Source organism: Trichechus manatus, unplaced genomic scaffold (genome assembly GCF_000243295.1).
Source record: "Trichechus manatus latirostris isolate Lorelei unplaced genomic scaffold, TriManLat1.0 scaffold00001, whole genome shotgun sequence".
In the NCBI taxonomy this organism is placed as follows: domain Eukaryota; kingdom Metazoa; phylum Chordata; class Mammalia; order Sirenia; family Trichechidae; genus Trichechus; species Trichechus manatus.
Genome location: NW_004443937.1, coordinates 24,276,372 through 24,296,535, shown reverse-complemented (window position 1 = coordinate 24,296,535; position 20,164 = coordinate 24,276,372). Strand labels below are relative to the sequence as shown.

Sequence of the window (20,164 nt, the reverse complement as noted above, 5' to 3'; positions counted from 1 at the left end):
AACGTCTTCTTTCCGGGAGGTCTTCTTTCCTGAATAATTAGTGGCTCACATCAGATGCTTTGACTGGAAGCAGCCTAGCCATTCTCACCACAGTTGATCGGGATGGGCGCAGTGCATGAGCAAAAGGCAACCATCTGCATGCTGGGCAAGAAGGGGCCTACCTCAGACTTCCCTAGGCAAGGACACTGCCCAGTGGGATTTCGCCATATTGGGATGGTGGATCTGACTCACTCAGGTCTGCTTTCTGGGAGGGATGTCGGCTTGGTGAACCAGCAGTGCTGTGGGTCTCTTCAGTTTGCGTTGCTCCAGGCAAGGCTGGTTTGCCAGGTCCTGTCCTACATTCCCCCGTCCTGGGGACCTGGGAAGTCTGGGTAACTCTGGATTTCCAGCCTGAGACGACTCCCAAGCTACCTAACTTCAGTTCCTGCATCCATACCTGTTCCTGAGGGCAATCTGAATGGGCTTCTCTTATTTTTTTTATTTGATGTTTTTCAATTTATAAAAGTAATACAAGCTTATTTTAAGAAGTGAAATGACCCAATACAAAGATATATAAAGGCAAAGCTGATCCTCTCCCCAATCTCAACTCCTGATGTAACCAATAGCATCAGCCTGTGTATTCTTCCGTACCTTTCTCCTCACTCAAACGTATATATACAAGCATACATACACTTATATAGGAACCTTGTTTGTTTTTATGGAAATAGAACCTACTATACATACTTTATGACCTGCCTTTTTTTTCATATAACATTATATCATGGACATCTGTACAAATACATAGGTATATGTGTGTGTATGTCTTTTTAAAAAATTCTAAACCAGAATGAGGTATCACCTCGCCCCCATTAGAATGGCAATGGTCAAAAAAAAAAAAAGGAAAACAGTAAGTGTTGGCGAGGTTATGGAGAAACTGGAAACTTTATCCACTGGTAATGGGAATGTAAAATTGTACAGCCACTATGGAAAACAGTTTGGCAGTTCATCAAAAAGTTGAACACACAATTAGCTTATGACTCAGCAGTACCAATCCTAGGTATATATCCGGAGAAGTGAAGGCAGGAACATACACAGAAACCTGTACACGCATGTTCACTGCAGCACTTTTCACAACAGCCAAAAGGTGGAAACAATTGAAACGTTCATCAACAGATGAATGGATAAGTAAAGTATGGTATATACACACAATGAAATGTTATGCAGTAGTAAAGAGAAATGAAGTCCTGATACAGGCCACAACATGCATGAACCTTGAAAACATTATGCTGAGCGAAACCAAGTCAGTCGCAAAAGGGCAAATACTGTATGATCTCACTTATATGAAATAAACAAATGTATAGAAACCAAAGATAATTAACGGTTACCAGGGGTGGAAGGGAGGAGGAAAAGCAGAGTTTTTGTTTGAGGGCACTGAGTTTATGTTAATGGTGGCGGGATGTTTTGGATGAGGATAGCGTTAAGGTGACACAACATGAAAAATGTAATCACTGTCATTGAGTTTGTAAACGTGGAAGTTGTTGGGTTGGTTGGCAGATGGTTCGGTGAGCGCGTTTTCACCACAATAAAATAAAAGAGAGAGGAGAAATTCTACTATCTTTATACATATATTCCCTGAGTAGATCTTTTCTGTGCAGTTTTAGGAAGTTGCCTAGATAAGTCTCAATCCAAAGGATCTTTTTGACTAGAGGTCTCTCTTCATCTTGTTAAGTGTGGCAGACCCAAAGTGCTTCATCCTCCCCTTCTTCTGGAGAACCGCTCCTCCTCCAACTTCATATAGTCCTGGTGGAGACTGCTAATCTCAGAACCCATCCCCTTGGCTCCAAGGGGAGGCATGTGCCCAAGGCTGGACCATCAGAGCCCTGCTCCAGGCTTGTCTGGAGCTTAACGCAGGGGCTGGGGACTCTCTTCCCTCCTTGGTCTGGAGTCATGAGGATATGAGTCCAGGGCTCCAGGTGGCCCTGCCTCCCACCCTGTGGAGATGTCTGAGAAAATAAAGCTAGCGTGTGAAGAGAAGCAGAAGTAGAAGATGGAGAGAGACAGGGAATGGATATCGATGTCCTTCAAGGACCTGGTCCCAATCCCGAGTTTGCCGGGTTCCTAAAACATTTCCTTTTATTCTGTAAATTACACCGGGATCTTTAAAAATGAACCAACCCTCCCTTTTTGCTGAAGGTGGTCTGTGCAGGGTTTCTGTCCCTAGCAGCCAAGAATTCTAACTACTAAAACAAACACCCTTGATAATAGCTTTCTCTTGAGTGTTATTGGATCCACAGGTGACAAACATTTCCATATATGAACTATAAAGCTTCACAGTTCTTTCTCTTTTTAATTTTTAAGAGCTAAAAAAAAAAAAAAAAATCCAATTCTGGGGATATGTGCTGGATTACTAGAGTTCTGCAATACTTCCATGGATAATACCTGAGTTTAGCTTCCAGCTGTGCTTCAAATTCTCCTAGGGCTGCTTCATTGGCAGAATGATGTAACTGTTGTGTAACTGTTCAGTGAGGATGGGGAAAACTTAATTACCACTTGGTTTTTTTGCTGGAACTGCCAAAATGGCACCAGTTCAATGTTTCTGCCTATTACCATTCTGTTTGGTACTGTCTACATTGTTTAAGAAAGTCAATACAGAGACTCTCATTAGGAAAAAAAAAAAAGTTTGGGTTTATGAAATATACTTACATATTTCTATTTTTGTTTTCAGGTGAAAATAAAATAAAAAAGATATTTTTAGCTTACGTTACCCAAGCTATGAAAATAAAGTTATAAAAAATTTAAAGTTTCATAATATTTAATATTCTTACCAAAAATTAACAAAAACCAAATGTCTGCCCTAGAAAGAATAAAAGAATACAGATTGTGGGAAGGTCTTTCTGCATCTTAAAGTCACAGTAGTTCTTTCCACCATGGGTCAGACCATGGGAATATATGTCCCCGAGAGCCAAGTGTCTAGGAAATGGGAAAGGGTTCCATCATTTCTATACCCTGTGTTTCTCAGAGCTCCAGTGACCAAGTGCAGATCTCACACTTGTGCTATAAAATAATTGAGAGTGAAGACCTGCAACAAGATTACAAAATACCAAAGCTAGTCTCCTTCCCCCAGGCAGCAGATTCTATTTTCTGGTCATGTCTTTCTGGTCTCTTTATGAGAGACCACACTACATCAGGTGCTTCCTTTGCCAACCTCGTTCACGTCCTGGTTTCTTATAAGTCATTCAGATCAAATACCTCCATTTGAGGTAGATGATATCCAGTTCCTTGCCCTTGATTTCTCCATGGCCAAGATAGCCCAAACCATTTATCAGAACTCTAAACTCTCCTTTTTGGTTCTAAAACTCCTATTTCTTTCTTTCTATCCTCATAACTTGGTTTACTCCTTCCAAATAGTTCCAGAGTTAACTGTACCTACAGTTCACATCTGCCAACTAGACAATTTAACCTCAAAAATAAAAAAATCAGTATCTAGATTTATACGCTGGGGCAGACCTGAGACCTCTCAGTTCTTAACCTCTTCTTGGATATGAGTGCCTTCTGTAAGCTTCAGAACATTTTTTCCATGTACTTGATATATTTTTACATCTATCAAAAAATATGATGTATTGAAATATACATCCTACCAACTGGAAAGATGGAAATGTGACATCACAGAAGATGGCAGAAGACTACTAATGATCATTTTAATATAACAAATGTAAAAATATTCAGAGAAGAAATTAAGAAAAAGTCCTAGGAGCTATAACTTGGAAATCCATGAAATAAACTTCCAAAGCCTAAAAAACCCATCATTTCCAGCTGTTCCTTTAAATAAATATTCTAAGTATTTAAATTGGGTGAAAAGCCAAGAGGATAGTGAAACAACCCTGATATTCACATCAACAAGAAGCCACCACCACCTTGAGATGGAAGAGACACAGCAAGGAAGCAAAGTTAACAAAGCCCAAAGGCTAAGACCCCCCGCAGAGCTGAAACAGGTTGGTCTGCCCTGGTGGAACTGGATTAGTGGAGGAGACAGTAACCAAGGCAGAGAGAAAGAGAAAGAAATTCCCTGGCTTCTCCCTTCCTCCTGCCCTCCAATCTAGCCAGGATTTCCTATTATCCAAAACCGGCTGGAGGCCAGCTAAGACCAGACCACATGGCCTCCAAGGGTCAGCCCTTCTGTCACACAAAGCAAAGCGGTGGATGGATCTGACAGCAAACTGGCCAAGGACCAACACAGAACACTAGCAGGATTGCAAAACTTACCATGATTTATGATATCAAAGGGAGTTAGGAAAGGGCAGGGCCAGCTATGAAGATCAAAGACCAGGAGTTACTGATGGGGGCAAACACAGGAAGCAGAGAAGCCCCGGCAGTCTGAGACCAGAGCTTGCCAGAAGGTGATGTCTGGGAGCTGGGGCTAGGCCAGACTCTGGTGTGGACACAGTCATGTGGCCATGGCCCACCCTGGCAGGGCCTCCTGTCCCCTCCAAACTGAGCCGTGGGTGTCTCATGGTTGGCAGGCAGGATGGATGGCAAGCAGACTAAGAGAAAGGGATACAGGAGCAGACCGTTACATATGCCAATGCATAGACAAGGCTCTGGAGGGATATACACAGGAAAAGCCAGAGGTTACTGTCAAGAGGGGCCTAGTGGGGGACAGAAGGGGTGAAAAGGGACTATAGCCTTATCAAGGTTTTTTTTTTTTTTTTAAGGAAAAATATATTGGAATTCTAAGCATACAATTTAAAAATACATGTTTTTAAGAAGAAGAAAAAAGAGCAGGCAAAGGGATAGTTCTTCCTCTAACACAGGAAGTAAGACCAACTAGAGTTCAGAAGAGTTTGGAGGTAGAGGCAAGGAAGCTGCCACAGCTGGTCACCTACTTCCCCCCATGGAGAGAAAAGCAGCACAACTGTTACTCCGAAAGAGCCAACCAGTTCCCTAGGAATGACCAGCTTTCTGTCTCTTTCATCAGAAAACAAAACTTTCTGTTTGAAATCAATTCGGCTTCTAATTGAGAGCAGCCATGGTTACTGCTTCTCAGAAAACTGCTATTTTCAGAGTGTCATGGTTTCTTTGGAGTAGATTCAATACTGTTTATTTCCAAGAAATGAGAAACAGAACAATTAATTTTGTTTAGCAAGTTTAATAGCCCACCACTATTACAGACTGGAGAGCAAAATCAAGTGACTACTTCAGAGTAAAAAATCCAACGACAGTCCCTGGGCCCACAGCAGAAGCCCTCCTCCGGGAATGTGGAGGTAACCTGGCAGGCAGGTAAATCAGCCAATTTCCAATCAAGGCACTAAACCAGCAATTCATTCTCCCCTTCAAATTTCATCCGCAAGCACCAGCCCTGGAAACCCACTATCTACTTTCAGATGCTACAGAGATCGGAAAATTTGAAAACCAAATGCCACGCTACGTACTCTCTGGGCACTTAATAAACACTTGTTGACTGACTGGCAAACTGGAGACTGACGAAACATGTATTATCATTCACTTGCTAAGAACTCTCCTAGCTTCCTGATACGTGTGCATAACTACATTACGACAATGCAGCTGTAATAAATGGCAAAAAGGCCCGAGCAGAACCCTCTACTTGGACAGTGCCTAGTGGCTTTGTGCCTGAGACACATTAGTCCAAGCCCAGCTCTGTGAGGGGGACTTGGCACCTTGATGTTTTAATCATCCAATTCTGGACCAGAAGGTGCTGGGGAGCCAGCCTAAGTGGGAGGCAGGTAATTTTATTTTCCCACCATCTGTGCACACAACATATGAAAACACAACAAAATCACCATATGGTCCTAAGCTTTAAATATGTCATCAGACATTCTATGAGTTTAAGAAGAAACCGATTGGCAGGACAGACTTTTCAGATTACTGAAAGAGAATCATTTCTCTCTGGCTTTAAATGGCCCCTGCTTAAGCATTCAAACCTCAGGACTACCTTATTATTGTTACTATTAATCAGGCTACACTTGAAAACTGCGTTATAGTTTTTAAAGAGTTTTCTCATTCATCATCTCATAGCAACCTCTCAATAAATCTGTGAGGCAGGTGGGGCAGGTATCGTCATTGCTGTTGACTACAGACCCTGATTCCCAATTCATACTTCACTCCCAAATCACCTGTCTCTCCGCGTATAAAGTCCACATCTAATGTAGGTGCACACCCATGGTCTGGTCAGCTGTTTGTGTCCATTAGCTTTCTTCTCACTCCAGTACGGCCTGTTTTTCAACCTAGAGAACCACATCTCTTCGGCTCTGTGGCACACCCCATCCCATTCATGGTATTTTTCTAAGTGCCAAACCTAGACCACTTACATCAGAATTACCTGAAATACTTATTTAAAATGCAGATTCCTGGGCCCCACACCAGACCTACAGAATCCTAATCTGCCTTTTTGGTAGGCTCCTCAGGGGGCCATTACCTACCCTAATGTTTAAGAACCACTGCCACACACAGAGGCTTACGGAGCTTAAGTGGTTGGATGTCCAACTTGATAGTGACAAGTTTATATTCTGGGCAGTTCTTCTCAAACTCCATGGGCTCAAATTTAGGGGTCTGCTGGTTCTCCTCTACGGTGTTTAAATTTAAATTTAAATTTTCATATCAATATGAAATCTTTAGAAAGAAACTCAAGATAAGAGTACTGTGGGCCATCTGGATCACCTTACGTGGGAGTCACTGGAGCTGCTCACAAACATTTGGATCCTCTTTGAGGTTAGAGGTGGCCAAGTGAGCGGAAGTGACAGGTGCCAAGGTGGAAGATTTAAGAGCCAGTGTGGTTCACTGTGCTCCCACCGCCAGCCACAGAGACTGGGAAAACATTCACAGAGGTAAGAGCTGCTGTCAGCCAGGTCTCTACCTTGAACAGGGTCCTCCTGCTGACCTACGTTGGACATGTACGTAGCACAAGCAAGAAATAAACTTTGGTTGTCTTAAACCACTCAGATTTTGGGATTGTTCATAACTGCAGCATGTAACCTAGTTTTTCTGACTGGGAAATCTTGCCACCAAGAATGAATTGGGTGTCTGAGGTTGCCTTTTGTTTATAATCATGTAAATGTCAAGTGATTACCTTAAGTGACAAAGCTTAACTTTTAATTCATATTTACCAAACTTGAGCCAAGGGATTTGTGAGTTCTCAAGTTTGAGAAATACTGTGCTGGGCTACTACTATTTTCAAGGAACACTTAGTGCAAACCTAAACAAAGGAGTGGGATGTTTTTAAAAACACCCATTGAATCAATCAACTCACAAATAGTTGAGGCTTACCAGACTGCAAACTCCTTGGGACCAAAGGGCCTTATAAGTTGTAGATGCTCAAAAACCTTGGTTACATTTGACCATTAAACACTTGACATTGCTAGCACAAAAGAAGTTGGGAGAGACCTTCCCTGCCCTTGAGAAGCTTGTAATATATTATTAGACAGGTAAAAACCTGTGGTGAACACATGTTGTTATTGCTGGCGGCTATCAAGTTGGCTCCCAACTCATGGTGACCCTGTGTACAACAGAGGAAAATGCTGCCCCGTCCTGCACCCTCCCCATGATGGGTTGCAGATCAGTCTGTTGTGATACATAGGGTTTTCATTGGCTGATTTTCAGAAGTAGATTACTAGGCCTTTCTTCCTAGACCGTCTTAGTATGGAAGCTCTGCTGAAACCTGTTCAGCATCACAACAATACAAAAGCTTCCATTGACAGACAGGTGGTAGCTGCATATGAGGTGCACTGGCCAAGAATCCAACCTGGGTCTCCCACATGGAAGGTGAGAATCCTATCACTGAACTACCATGGAAGACATGGCTTTACCTAAAGTTAGTTTGTGGTTCTGACTACAAATGCCAAATTACTTCTCAATAAATGCGGGCTGGAAAATTAGAGATGGGTTTATGGCGGAAGTAAGAATTTAAATGGGTCTTGAAGAATAACAAGGACTTGTAGAGGACAGTGAGAGGCACTCCAAGAAGGAGCTACGCGGGTAAAATGCACAGAGGTGAGAATTAGGATACTGTACTGGTGAGACGAACTTGCACCTAGTCAAGGATCTGGACTTAGGCGGCATGGGAAACAGGTCAACAGAATAATCAGCATGAAGAAAACTAAAATAGTGAATAACATTAAACTCTGTTAAAAATATTCACGGTTAACATGTAGGTTAAAATTTAAGGGTATCAGAGATCAGCTCAAAGGAATCCTGGTCGTGGTTAAGCGCTTAGCTGCTAACCAAAATGTCAGTAGTTCTAACCCCCCAGCTGCTCCTCAGGAAAAAGATGTGGGAGTCTGCTTCCACATCTTTTAGAAACCCTATAGGGCAGTTCTGCGCTGTCCTACAGGGTCACTATGAGTCGGTATTGACTCGACAGCAACGGGTAGAGATTAGCTCTGGAGGATGTAAGCAGGGAAAGTCACATGGGGGCACAGATAAGGAAAGACTGCCCCATTGCTGGCACAGTAAGACTGTCAGGACCTGAAACCTGGGCCCAGGTTACATGGTTGCCCAAGGGAGAGAATCGCTACCTTTTAATGAAGCATGACAAGGTTCCTGAATGCCACCACAGCTGGGGCTATAACAAGCTCTGAGCCACAGTCCTGTGCTCCTCACCCTGGGGGTCAGGGAGGGGAGGTTCATCTTTCCCCAAGGGAGCTGTGATGACCATGGCTTTCAGGCACATCTCCACGAGCTACAAGAGGGCAGGAGGAGCCCTAACAACCCACTTGCATTCTTGTCTCATTTCTCTCCTTTGCACAGCTTATATGCTGCTAGAAGAGAACACCAAAGTAAAAGCAACCTTTCCGAGTTGTCATTCTCTCCCATTCTCAGACCCAAACTACAATCTGTGCTCTGGCCTGTCTTGCAAAAAGCAAAGACAAACCACAGACTGGGAGAAGACATTTGCATTGCATTTACCCAATGAAGAATCAATAATCCAGACTATACAAAGAACTCCTATAGAGCAATACGAAAAAGACAAATAACCCAAGAGGAGAGCCTGGCAAATAATGTGAGCAAGCCAATCAGAGAAGAGAAAGCTTAAATAGACAATAATCAAATGACAATATTTCAGCCCCACTAGGATAGTAATCCTAGTACTAGGATAGTAATTGGAGCTCTGGTGACACAGTGGCTAAGAGCTGTGCTGCTAACCAAAAGGTTGGCAGTTCGAATTCACCAGCTGCTCCTGGGAAACCCTGTGGGGCGGTTCTACTCTGTTCTGTAGGGTCGCCATGAGTCAGAATTCACTTGACGGCAACAGATTGGTTTTTTAGGATAGTAATCAGGAAGATGTAAATTAAAAACATAATCAGACGCTATTTCCTATATATGAAATTAGCAAAAAATTAAAAAGTCTAACATTACTAAGTGTAACGGTATACAGAAGCAAGAATTGTCATTCTCTGCTGGTGGGAGTATAAATCGATACCAACTTTGGAAAGCAATCTGGCAAGATGTAGTAATGCTGAGGTTCTGCACACTCCATGACCCAGAAGTGTCACTTCTCACACAGGGGAATAAGAAGTCAAGTACAAGAAATTCGTTGGAGCAAAAATTTGGAAACAATCTAAAACTCCATCAGTGAGAAAAAGGATAATTAAATATTGTCATAGGTAGTCCTTACAATGGATGAACTAACTATAGATGTAAGCCTGGATAAATCTTGAAACAAAATACTGAGTAAAAAAATTTACAGAGGGGCACACCAGCCCAGGGGCAAGGACTAGAAGGTAGGAGGGGACATAAAAGCTGATAATAGGGTACCCCAAGGTCGAGAAGGGAGAGTACTGACATGTCATGAGGTTGTTAACCAATGTCATAAAACAATATCTGTACTAACTGTTTAATGAGAAGCTAGTTTGTTTTGAAAACCTTCATTCATCTAAAGTACAATAATGAATAAATAAATAAAAGGGAAAAAAAAGATTACACACAATTTTCCCAACAAAAAAAATAAAGAATATTAATATCGTTCATGCATAATTAAAAACACAATACTATTTACAAGTATGTGTGTATATATATATATGTACATATATATATATATATATATATATACCCTTAAATAATATATAAAGTAAAAGCATGAAGACAACTTCAGGATAGTGGTTACTTTGAATTGAGGGATCAGAATCAGACTGTGGAGGGGCACAGCTGTATCTATAACACGTTATTTAAAAAAAAAAAAAAGAGCTGAGGCTAATAAGATTAAACGTTAATATTTATTATATCAGGATGGTAGGTCTGGGTGTTTGTAATAATGTCCATGTACTTCTATGTTGGAAATGGTCACAATTTTTAAAGGATCATGTATAAACTAACAGGGACAGATTAGATTAACTAAGGAAAGTGGGCAGAGAAAAATGAGAAGGAAGCCCAGAACAGAATCTGAGGTAAGGTGGACAAATTCCTTAAAAACACGACTTACTAAAACTGACAGAAAGAAATAGAAGATCTGAATAGCTCTATATCCATTAAAGAAATAGCATTCATAATTTTAAAACTTCCCACAAAGAAAACTCTAGGCCCAGATGGCTTCACTGGTGAATGCTATCAAACATTTAAGGAAGAAATAATACCAGTATTTACAATGCCTTCAAAAAATAGGAAGGAGGGAATACTTCCTAGCTTGTTTTAATGAAGCTAGCATAACCCTGATACCAAAACCAGACCAGGATATTACAAGAAAAGAATATTACAGATCAATATCCCTCATGCACATAGTTATCTGTATATCGAATACAGCAATATATAAAGAGATTAATATATCACGACAAAGCAGAATTTATCCCAAGAATCCATGGTTGGTTTAACATACAAAAATCAATCAACATAATTCACCACATTAAAAGAGTAAAGGATAAAAATCATATAGCATCCCAACAGAGGCAGAAAAAGCATTGGAAAAATCAACACCCATTCATGATAAAAATTCTCAGCAAATTAGGAATAAAAGGGAACTTCCTCAATCTGATAAAGGGCGTGCAAAGATGGAGTAGAATAGGAGAAGCTTGTGGTGTAAATTGTGAGCAACGCCAAGACACAGGAGAAAAACCCGAGGAGTGGGATATCATGCCAAGAGAGCAAAGTGTTTCAAGGAGAAGTGGTCCACTGTATGGCACGTTGTTGAGGTGGATAAAGATAAGGATAGAGGTCCATGGAGGTCACTGGTGACCCTGAAGAGAGCCTGCTCTGTGCATGGGTCACTTCATTTTTTACTTCTCACCAGGCTGTTCTTAGTGTGCCTTAGAATAACTCCAACATATCTCTATTCAAGAGCAAAGCAAACAAACCAACAAATAACAAGTTATAGAAAAAAGGCAAAGCTTACAGAGTTTTTCTTAGGCCCACTGCCTGATTTTTAACCTAAGGCTCCAACATCTGTAATATAGTAGAAAGATCAGTGTTTAGAATAAAGCTGGAGCTCAATGACTATTGATTGACTGAATTCATCAATACCCATGTCAGACCCTGTTTGACAGTCCAATTAGATGTCCCTTCCCTCCTTAGAGTGAGGATCATTGAACTTGACCTGAGTCCAGTCCTGCTCCATCTCTGGAACTAGTCCTAATCTTGGGAAGGAAAGAGTTTAAAATGATGGGGAGCCCAAGAGGCTTTCACGTTGTTGACAAACTGAGATTTCTGTTTCTCTTTTGCCACAACACTTAAAAATGGCAGGACAGGTTTTCACCAAATTTGCTAGTTATATTTGGGATGCTCTGACTTAAATATGGACTATGAAAATCAACAAAAAATTAATTTTGGAAGAACCTAGAGAACAACTCAAAAAAAAATAGCTTATTATCTTAAACAGATCGACTGAAATTGAGGAAGGAAGAGAACCCTAGTCTAGATGCCAGCTAATCACACAGACTAAGATACTGTAAACCAAGTAACAAATAGTGGTTTCACACCTAAGGCACAAATCAAGTCACAGGATAGATAATATAAATCGTAGGCAATGATTTGCCATCCAGCTGCTTCTCAGACGGTATCTCTATGCAGCATGCTCCTGGCAGAGGAGAGCAAGGATTCACTTGTTAATTGGTGGGGAATGGTTTTCCTGGGCAGCTCAGAGTAAATCAGATGAGTATAAATAATAATTACAGCTATCACTTATTAAGGAATTATTATGATGTTCCAGACACATGCAATATCTTGTTCAACCCTGACAACAACCCTGTGAGGGAGGAATTATTGTTATCCTTCTTTTAAAGATGAGGAAAGTGGGATTCAGAGACGTTAAATGACTTGAACAGGGTCACTCAGCTAGAAAATGGTAGAATAAGGTTCAAACCCAGGTTGCCCAATTTCAGGATCCAGCCCTGACCTCGGATTTAGTTACAGTAGGGGAACTCCATCTTGTCTATTGGGCCTGAGCTAACTAGATGGACCTCAGTACCTCTGGGCCTGGGGCTCTGCCTTGAGCTTCCTCTGTAACATCTCATCCCATCTAAGAGCATTAGAACCCTACCCATAGACTTAATGGCCTGACTGAGACTGGTGGAACCCCGGAAAGCATGGCCCCCGGATTCTCTACCAGCCCAGAACTAAAACAATTTCCGAGGCCAACTCTCCAGACAGGGATCGGACTGGACTGTGGAACATAAAGTGATATTTGTGAGGAGTGTGCCTCCTGGCTCAAGTAGATACAAGAGACTGAATAGGCAGCTTCTGTCCGGAGGAGAGATGGGAAAGCAGAGAGGGTCAGGAGCTGGTTGAATGGACATGGGGCATCAGGCGTGGAAAGGAGGAGTGTGCTGTCACAGTGTGGAGAGAGCAACTGGGGTCACATAACAATGTATGTATAAATTTTTGTATGGGAGACTAACTTGAAATGTAAACTTCATTTAAACTACAACAATAAAAAAAGAAAAGAATCCTACCCACACCCCTACAAACACCCATCTGCTAACAACAGTCTCCCCTGAACTCTACTATAAATGCACAATTTTGCTGTATTAGCTTAACCTTCAGCGATTTGTCTGCATCCACTAATTTTCTGAAATAAGCAGACATCAGTAAAAAACAGACAAATCTAGGTGAAGAATCACAATTAGATAAAGAACTGTACTTCAGGCAAACAGCCAATTCATTCTGCACGGCCTCTTTCTAATAAACATAGTAGTGATGATGGAAAGCAATGTCTGGGAAAAATAACATCTGCCATAAACCAGGGAGACAAATACCTTTGGCCATCTCAAAGTGGAATGTTAAGTCTCTGAATTTGGTAATATAAAGTTATTAACTCTTCAAGTGCCAAAGAGATGTTGACAGCTTGTCTTCCTTTTTAGGAATATTTCTTGCTGCCAATGTAAGCTCACCTTAAATTTTCAAACCAATTGTGGCAACTGATGCACTTGCCTTTCTAAAAGAAAATCTTTACAAAGAACTGGGAGGCAGCAGGTATCATCTGTACAGGCCCTGACAGGTTAAGGATAGCAGTAGCTACTCGGGTGCTGGTACATGTTTAACAACTGGCTCTCTGGAGGAAAATCGAGGTGGGGTGGGGGTAGGGGGGGTGGAAGCCCTGATTTGTAGCATTTGCTGATTTCCATGGTGTAAATACTCTCACTGTGGTGGATTTCAAGCTATTAACTTGGCTAATGAATACAAAGTTTGGGCAAAGATGCATGTAGCCAGCTCTCAGGTACTGGTGTGAGCAGGCTTCAGGCCACTGCCAGCAATCGCTAATATTTCTTGGCTACACACAATGTGCCAGGGATGTACTAAGTGCTTCATAGTCATCCTCTTTGAATTCTTACAACAGGCCAATGGGATAATGTTATGGATTGAATTGTGTCCCCTAAAAATGAGTGTGAACTTGGCTAGGCCATGATTCCCAGTATCGTGTGACTGTCCACCATTTTGTTATCTGATGAGATTTTCCTCTGTGTTATAAATCCTACCTCTGTGGTGTTAACGAGGCAGGATTTGAGGCAGTTATGTTAATGAGGCAGGACTCAATCTACAAGATTAGGTTGCACCTTGAGTCACTCTCTTTTGAGATACAAAGCAGAGAAACAAGCAGACAGGGGGACCTCCTACCACCAAGAATGAAGAACCAGGAGGGGAGTGTGTCCTTGGGACTTGGGGTGCCTGCACTGAGAAGCTCTTAGACCAGGGGAAGTCTGGTGACAAGGACCTTCCTCCAGAGCCGACAGAGGGAGGAAGTCTTTCCCTAGAATAGGAACCCTGAATTTGGACTTCTAGCCTCCTAAACTGTGAGAAAATAAACTTCTGTTTGTTAAAGCCATCACTTGTGGTACTTCTGTTATAGCAGTACTAGATGACTAATACAGGTAAGTACTATTTTATCCCCATTTTACAGATGAGAGGAGACTAGGCCTTGGAGAGGTTTACCTGGGAAATTTCACACTCTTCAAGACCTGTGTCAGATTTCCCTCCTTACTAAAGACTTTTCCATCTCCCCCAGAATTAAGTTATTCCTCAAATACACTTTTCTTATAAAACTTTTGTTTTTTCTCCCTTACAAAATAAATATATGCTCATTACAGAATACAGAAAACATAGAACAGAAAGAAAAAAAAAGCTCGTGGTCCCACCTCCCACCCACATCACTTGATCCATATTTGTATTATTGGATTCATTCACTGCCGTGTACAATGATTACCTATTTATATGTGTTTCACCTCCAGCAGACTATGAGCTCCTCCTGGACAGACATCATGTGTTACATTTGTATCTACCTTTCACTGGTCCCCTACTCCACCTCCATCCCTAGCACAACACCCAGCACATGGTAGCCCCCCCAATTCATGTGAATGCCTTATTATAATGTCTTCTGATTCATAAAAGGAAACCCTGGGTCTTTCATGTTTATCGTCAAAGCTGTCCTAATCTTAACTAACGTCGGTTTTCTTCATTTGTCTTCTGAACACATATGACTACGCTCCCATTGTCCTGAGCGAGGAAGAATAGGGCCATTCCAGCAGGTGCCTGTCCTTACCTGCATTCCTCTCATCTTCTGGAACCGTGCAATGGTGTCGCTGATGGTGTAGACCCGCACATGGCCCATGTGCAGCTTGCCAGAAGGATACGGAAACATGGAAAGTACGTAAAACTTGGGCTTTGATTCCTAGGGAAGAATGACAAGCCAATGAGTATTTATTAAGCATTTACTCAGAACCCTACACACCCATAATATTTTTGAAACTTTATTCAAGGCAATAACTTAACATTTTAAAGGTTCCTTTAAAAAAAAACAAAAAACAAACTTTTCCCATAAAGTGAACGGACAAAAATGTCAAAAACCAAAATTCGAAGTCCTGGTTAAGGGAAAAGAATGTCCAAAATAATGCCAAACCACCTCAAGTCACTAATTACCCATACATATTTTTAATCTTTCTTTTAATGTTTTTCTTCTTCTTTTAAAAAAATGGTTCTTTAAGATCACTTCTGTCTAGGTCTAAAAGAACTACATGTGTTTTCCAAATGAAGCTCTAACACATATACCCATATAATTCAAGCAAACAAGAGTTAAATCACATGGCCGTGACATCTCTATTAAAAATGGAGCCCCTTCTAAAACTCTCTGTAGCTACATTCAGACTTGGATTTAGTAAGAGCAGGATGCTCAAGCACCAGTGTGGCTCCTGAGTGTCCCTGATGTAGTACGAGCTTATCTTTCAACAGTGTCTTAGTCATCTAGTGCTGCTACAACAGAAATACCACAAGTGGATGGTTTTAACAAAGAGAAGTTTATTTCCTCACAGTTAAAGGAGGCTAAAAGTCCAAATTCAGGGCATTGCTCCAGGGGAAGGCTTTTTCTCTCTGTCGGCCTTCTTCTCTTTGGTGTTCCCCCGGACTAGGAGCTTCTCTGCGCAGGGACCCCGGTCCAAAGGATGCGCTCTGCTCCCGGCACTGCTTTCTTGATGGTATGAGGTCCCCAATTCTCTGCTTGCTTCCCTTTCCTTTTATCTCTTGGGAGATAAAAGGTGGTGCAGGCCACATCCCAGGGAAACTCCCTTTACATTGGATCAGGGATGTGACCTGGGTAAGGGTGGTGTTACAATCCCACCCTAATCCTCTTTAATGGAAAATCACAATCACAAAATGGAGGCCAACCCCACAGTTCTGGGAATCATGGCCCAGCCAAACTGATACACACATTTTTGGGAGGACATAATTCAAACCATGACAAACAGAAAAGGCAAGTAACAAGAAAATCTGAGACAATGACGTGAAAAGTTTGTTTTCTTCCGGGCGTGAGATGTAGGCAACCTCAGACCAGGATTATTTAACTCTCCAGCTTCCCAAGCAGCAGCTCTGTCATGAGAAACACAAGAACTGTACCTGTATCCGAAAGGGTGAACACAGGGCAGGGAGTCCCTGCTGGACCACTGACTGTCAGCCCCTTAGCTCCGCCACAGGTAAAATGGGGACTGTTGTCACAATTCATGCGCATGAGGGGGTACGGCTCCAAAGAAAAGGTGGTATTTATTTGATTCCGCATGGGTGGACAAGCTGTTCAAGAGCAAGGACTGTGTCTTAATCACCTCTTTCTCCTCCACCAGTAGGGGATTAGTAACTGTTAGACAAATGTTTGCTGGCCTTTGTGCTCTGAAAAGTTGATAATGGGCTTCTGTGGAGCACTTATTACTGAAAGGCATTTACTCAGCAAACATCGCAAACCCCGTCCAGGTAATAGGTGTGTTCCCCCTAAACCAGTTGCCTCTGATTCAATTCCAACTCATGCGTGTCAGAGTAGGATTGGGCTCCACACAGTTTTCAATGGCTGATTTTTCAGAAGTAGATCACCAGGACTTCTTCTGAGGTACCTGTGCATAGACTCAAACCTCCAAACTTTAAGTTAGCAGCTAAGTGTGCAGTTTGCACGCCTCCCCCTCCCCCGACTGGGGACTACTCAGGGTCTTAAATCTTCCCCTGGGGGTCCTCTGCAGAAAGAGCAATAGGTAACTCCTCCTGTTTGGCCATCGAGGGTCGGGAGGGACCACCTGCTATTATCACTATTTACTCCTGCCATCTTCAGTTTTTCTCTTTCTGTCTTGCTTCTCTTCCAAGAGCTTTACTAGAGTTCTTTAAGGTTTTGCTCCTCCCAAAGCAATGAAAACAAATTCAAAGCAGAATATTCACACCCTTCTTTTGGGTGTGTATGGGGGGCTATATTTTTTGCTAAGTATTTGAGTGACCGATAATGCGTGTGTTTTTCTAGTTGGGTGTCGTCCAGTAGATTCTGACTCGTAGCAACCCCATAAGACAGAGGAGAACTGCCCTATAGGATTTTCTAGGCTGTAATCTTTTACGAGAGCAGATCGCCAGGTCTTTCTCCTGCAGCGCCTCTGGGTGAGTTCGAACCACCAACCTTTCAGTTAGCAGCTAAGTGCTCAACCACTGCACCACCAGGGCTCCTTGATAATGCACACAGCCAACTGCAATCAGGGGAGCAGGAGAAACCAGAAATCAGATTCTCCCCAAATCTTATTTAAGCCATTAATTTAACTTCCTTCAGCAATAAAATTAAACAAATCTGTAAGAGCCCCTAATCGGTAGCAAAATAAACTAGAGGGGGATCTTTTCTCTGTTGACCATCCTCTAGAAATTACCAACCAAAAAAAAAAAAAAACCAAACCCATTGCCATGGAGTTAATTCTGACTCATATCGACCCTATAGGACAGAGCAGAACTGCCCCATAGGGTTTCCAAGGACCGGCCAGTGGATTCGAACTGCTGACCTTTTGGTTAGCAGCCTGAGTTCTTAACCACTGTGCCACCAGGGCTCCAAGGAGTGGTTAAGTAAAGCTGCCTGAAAGAAGAAAAGAAAGGGAATAAATAAGGAATCTAGATCACACACAAACTAGAAAATCATCTTGAAGGCTGACATGATAGCTGAGACTGCTTTATATAAACAGGATGGGAAGCAGCACATTGATTACAGGTTTTAATGGGAAATCGCAGATTCATAACTCTTCAGAAAACCCCAGGAGTGACAGAGAGGCCCTGAAGTCTGTATTTGTAACCAGAGATTAGATCTGGGGTGGGTGGGGACTCAGGACTTAATAACAGTCTTCAGGAAGGTGAGTGAGCAATAATCTACTCAGCTTGTAAACAAGTGCCTCAAAGGAGGTGCAAGATCTTATTGTGTTAGCACAGAAAGTGAAGTAAGAAATTGTCCACTCTATTCAAACCTTCCTCCTTTTTGCTATGGATTTGGCCTACTGCCTTTCTTTTGGGAATTTTTAGGGGTATGGGAAAACAGCTGTTACAGAGTTCTTCGGGAGCTAAAAAAAAGGTAAGAATCCTTGATATAAGCTTTTTCTTGTTTTTCATTTTAAAGTTTTCACATTAAAATCGTTTTTCCTTTTATTATAATCACCTTGATTTTATTATATTGATTTTTTGTACATTATGTTTATTTAACAATCAATCATGCCCCAAACAATTTCCACTACAGCTTCTTCACTAGCATCTCCTTTTGGTATGTTTGTTCAGTAAAGATTAAATTAATAGTGAACTCCGATGGTCCAATACATACTAGCTAGGCCAAACTCCAAAACCGAGTTTATAAAAGACATATAGAAAAGCACTGCTAGCAAAAGTCATTAACATTCATGAACATTTCTGTTTATTTGGGAAAAGGTATTCAGCTTACTGCCTACCCCCGCCTTTGCTTTTCTATGTGAATTCAGTCATTTCTCTCTGTGACAATGAAATGAGCTCTATCTCCTGGGAGTGGAAAGGAGAGAAGGAATTATGGGGGTCTCTGTGATAACTGAGCAGGCATCTGATTGAAAGGGAAATTTTCATGATTATATGCAAGCACACGGATTCAAGTCTTTAAAAGAAATTAAGATTTTAAGCGATAAGGAAAAGATGGTTTTTATAGTTAGGTCCTATTGTTTTTGTCAGCTTCTGACTTCAGGAGAAAGATGACGTCTGCCCCTTTATAGATCATGCTCTGAAGCTGCTGCAGAGCCTAAAGTGGGGCAGAGAGGGAGCACCTCAATAGGAGTCCGCAGCCCTAGTTCTGTCCTAGCTTGGCCGCCAGCTGTGAGACCCCAGGCAAATTCTTTTGTCTTTCTGGGCTCAGTTTACATCTGTAACTCAAAGGTGAGGCAAAAGAAGGTTCTGGGTGAATGCATGAGCCCCGGAATCAGACGTGTCTGGGTTTGAATCCTGGCTCTGCTTCATGCTAGCTGTGCCTCTTGGCAAATTATAAACCTCTCTCTGAGCCTCACTTTTCTTACCTGAAAAATGAGAATAATAATAATTCCCATTCTTCAGGTCGTTTTAAGGAGTAAATGAGATAGTGAATGGAAAGACGATGACACGTAGTAAAATGCTCATTAAGTGAAAGGTTTTTTTTATGATGATGATTATGGTGCTGATATGGAGCCCTGGTGGCACAACGGTTAAGCACCTGGCTGCTAACCGACAGGCTGGCAGTTCAAACCCACCCAGTGGCTCTCTGGAAGAAAGGACCTGGCAATCTGCTCCCATAAAGATTATGGCCTAGAAAACTATATGGGGCAGTTCTACTCTGTCACATGGGGTCTCTGTGAGTTGGAATCAACTCCACAGCACCCAACAACAAGAATATGACGCTGATGGCAAGACATTCAAACTCTAAAAACTCATTTGAGTAGATTTTAAATGTGTCTAATAACCGAGTGGGGGTTCCTGGGTGGCGCAAACAGTCAATGAGCCCAGCTGCTAACTGAAAGGTTGGAGGTTCAAGTCCACCCAGAGATGCCTTGAAAAAAAGGCCTGTGATCTACTTCTGAAAAATCATGAGTCAAAACTGACTCAATAGCAACTGGTTTAATACCTGAGTGAGGTTGGTTATAAATACTTCAAATCTCCCAGCACTCAGTCACATTCTCAGTTCTAATAAAGACACACCCTCGCATATCTTTTATTTATATAACACTTCAGTTTGCTGTAAAATGTCTTCAGCCGCATTTTCTCATTTGATTTTCACAATTCTGTGAAATAATGCAGAGACTTACTTTCCAATGAAGACTCTGAAGATCAAAGAGAAATGACGTGACCAAGATCACACCGATTTCTTGTGGCACAGCCCATATTACAGCCCAAGTCTCCAGATTCCTCTAGAATGCTCTCCACTTGACCATCTTCCAAGCCAAACCCTGATAAAGTGCCACCAGGCAATCACACACAGTATCCCTTAAACTACTTC

General features: G+C 41.9%; 1 protein-coding gene across 1 annotated transcript in view; it reads right to left on the bottom strand.

The window, feature by feature from the left end:
- The window catches only part of LARS2 (leucyl-tRNA synthetase 2, mitochondrial), a 187,033-nt gene that overhangs the window by 157,036 nt on the left and 9,833 nt on the right, over positions 1-20,164 (bottom strand). Inside the window, exon 3 of the mRNA XM_004368452.2 lies at positions 14,954-15,082. Coding sequence (XP_004368509.1) covers positions 14,954-15,082 — 129 coding nt within the window. The remainder of the gene's footprint in view (positions 1-14,953; positions 15,083-20,164) is intronic.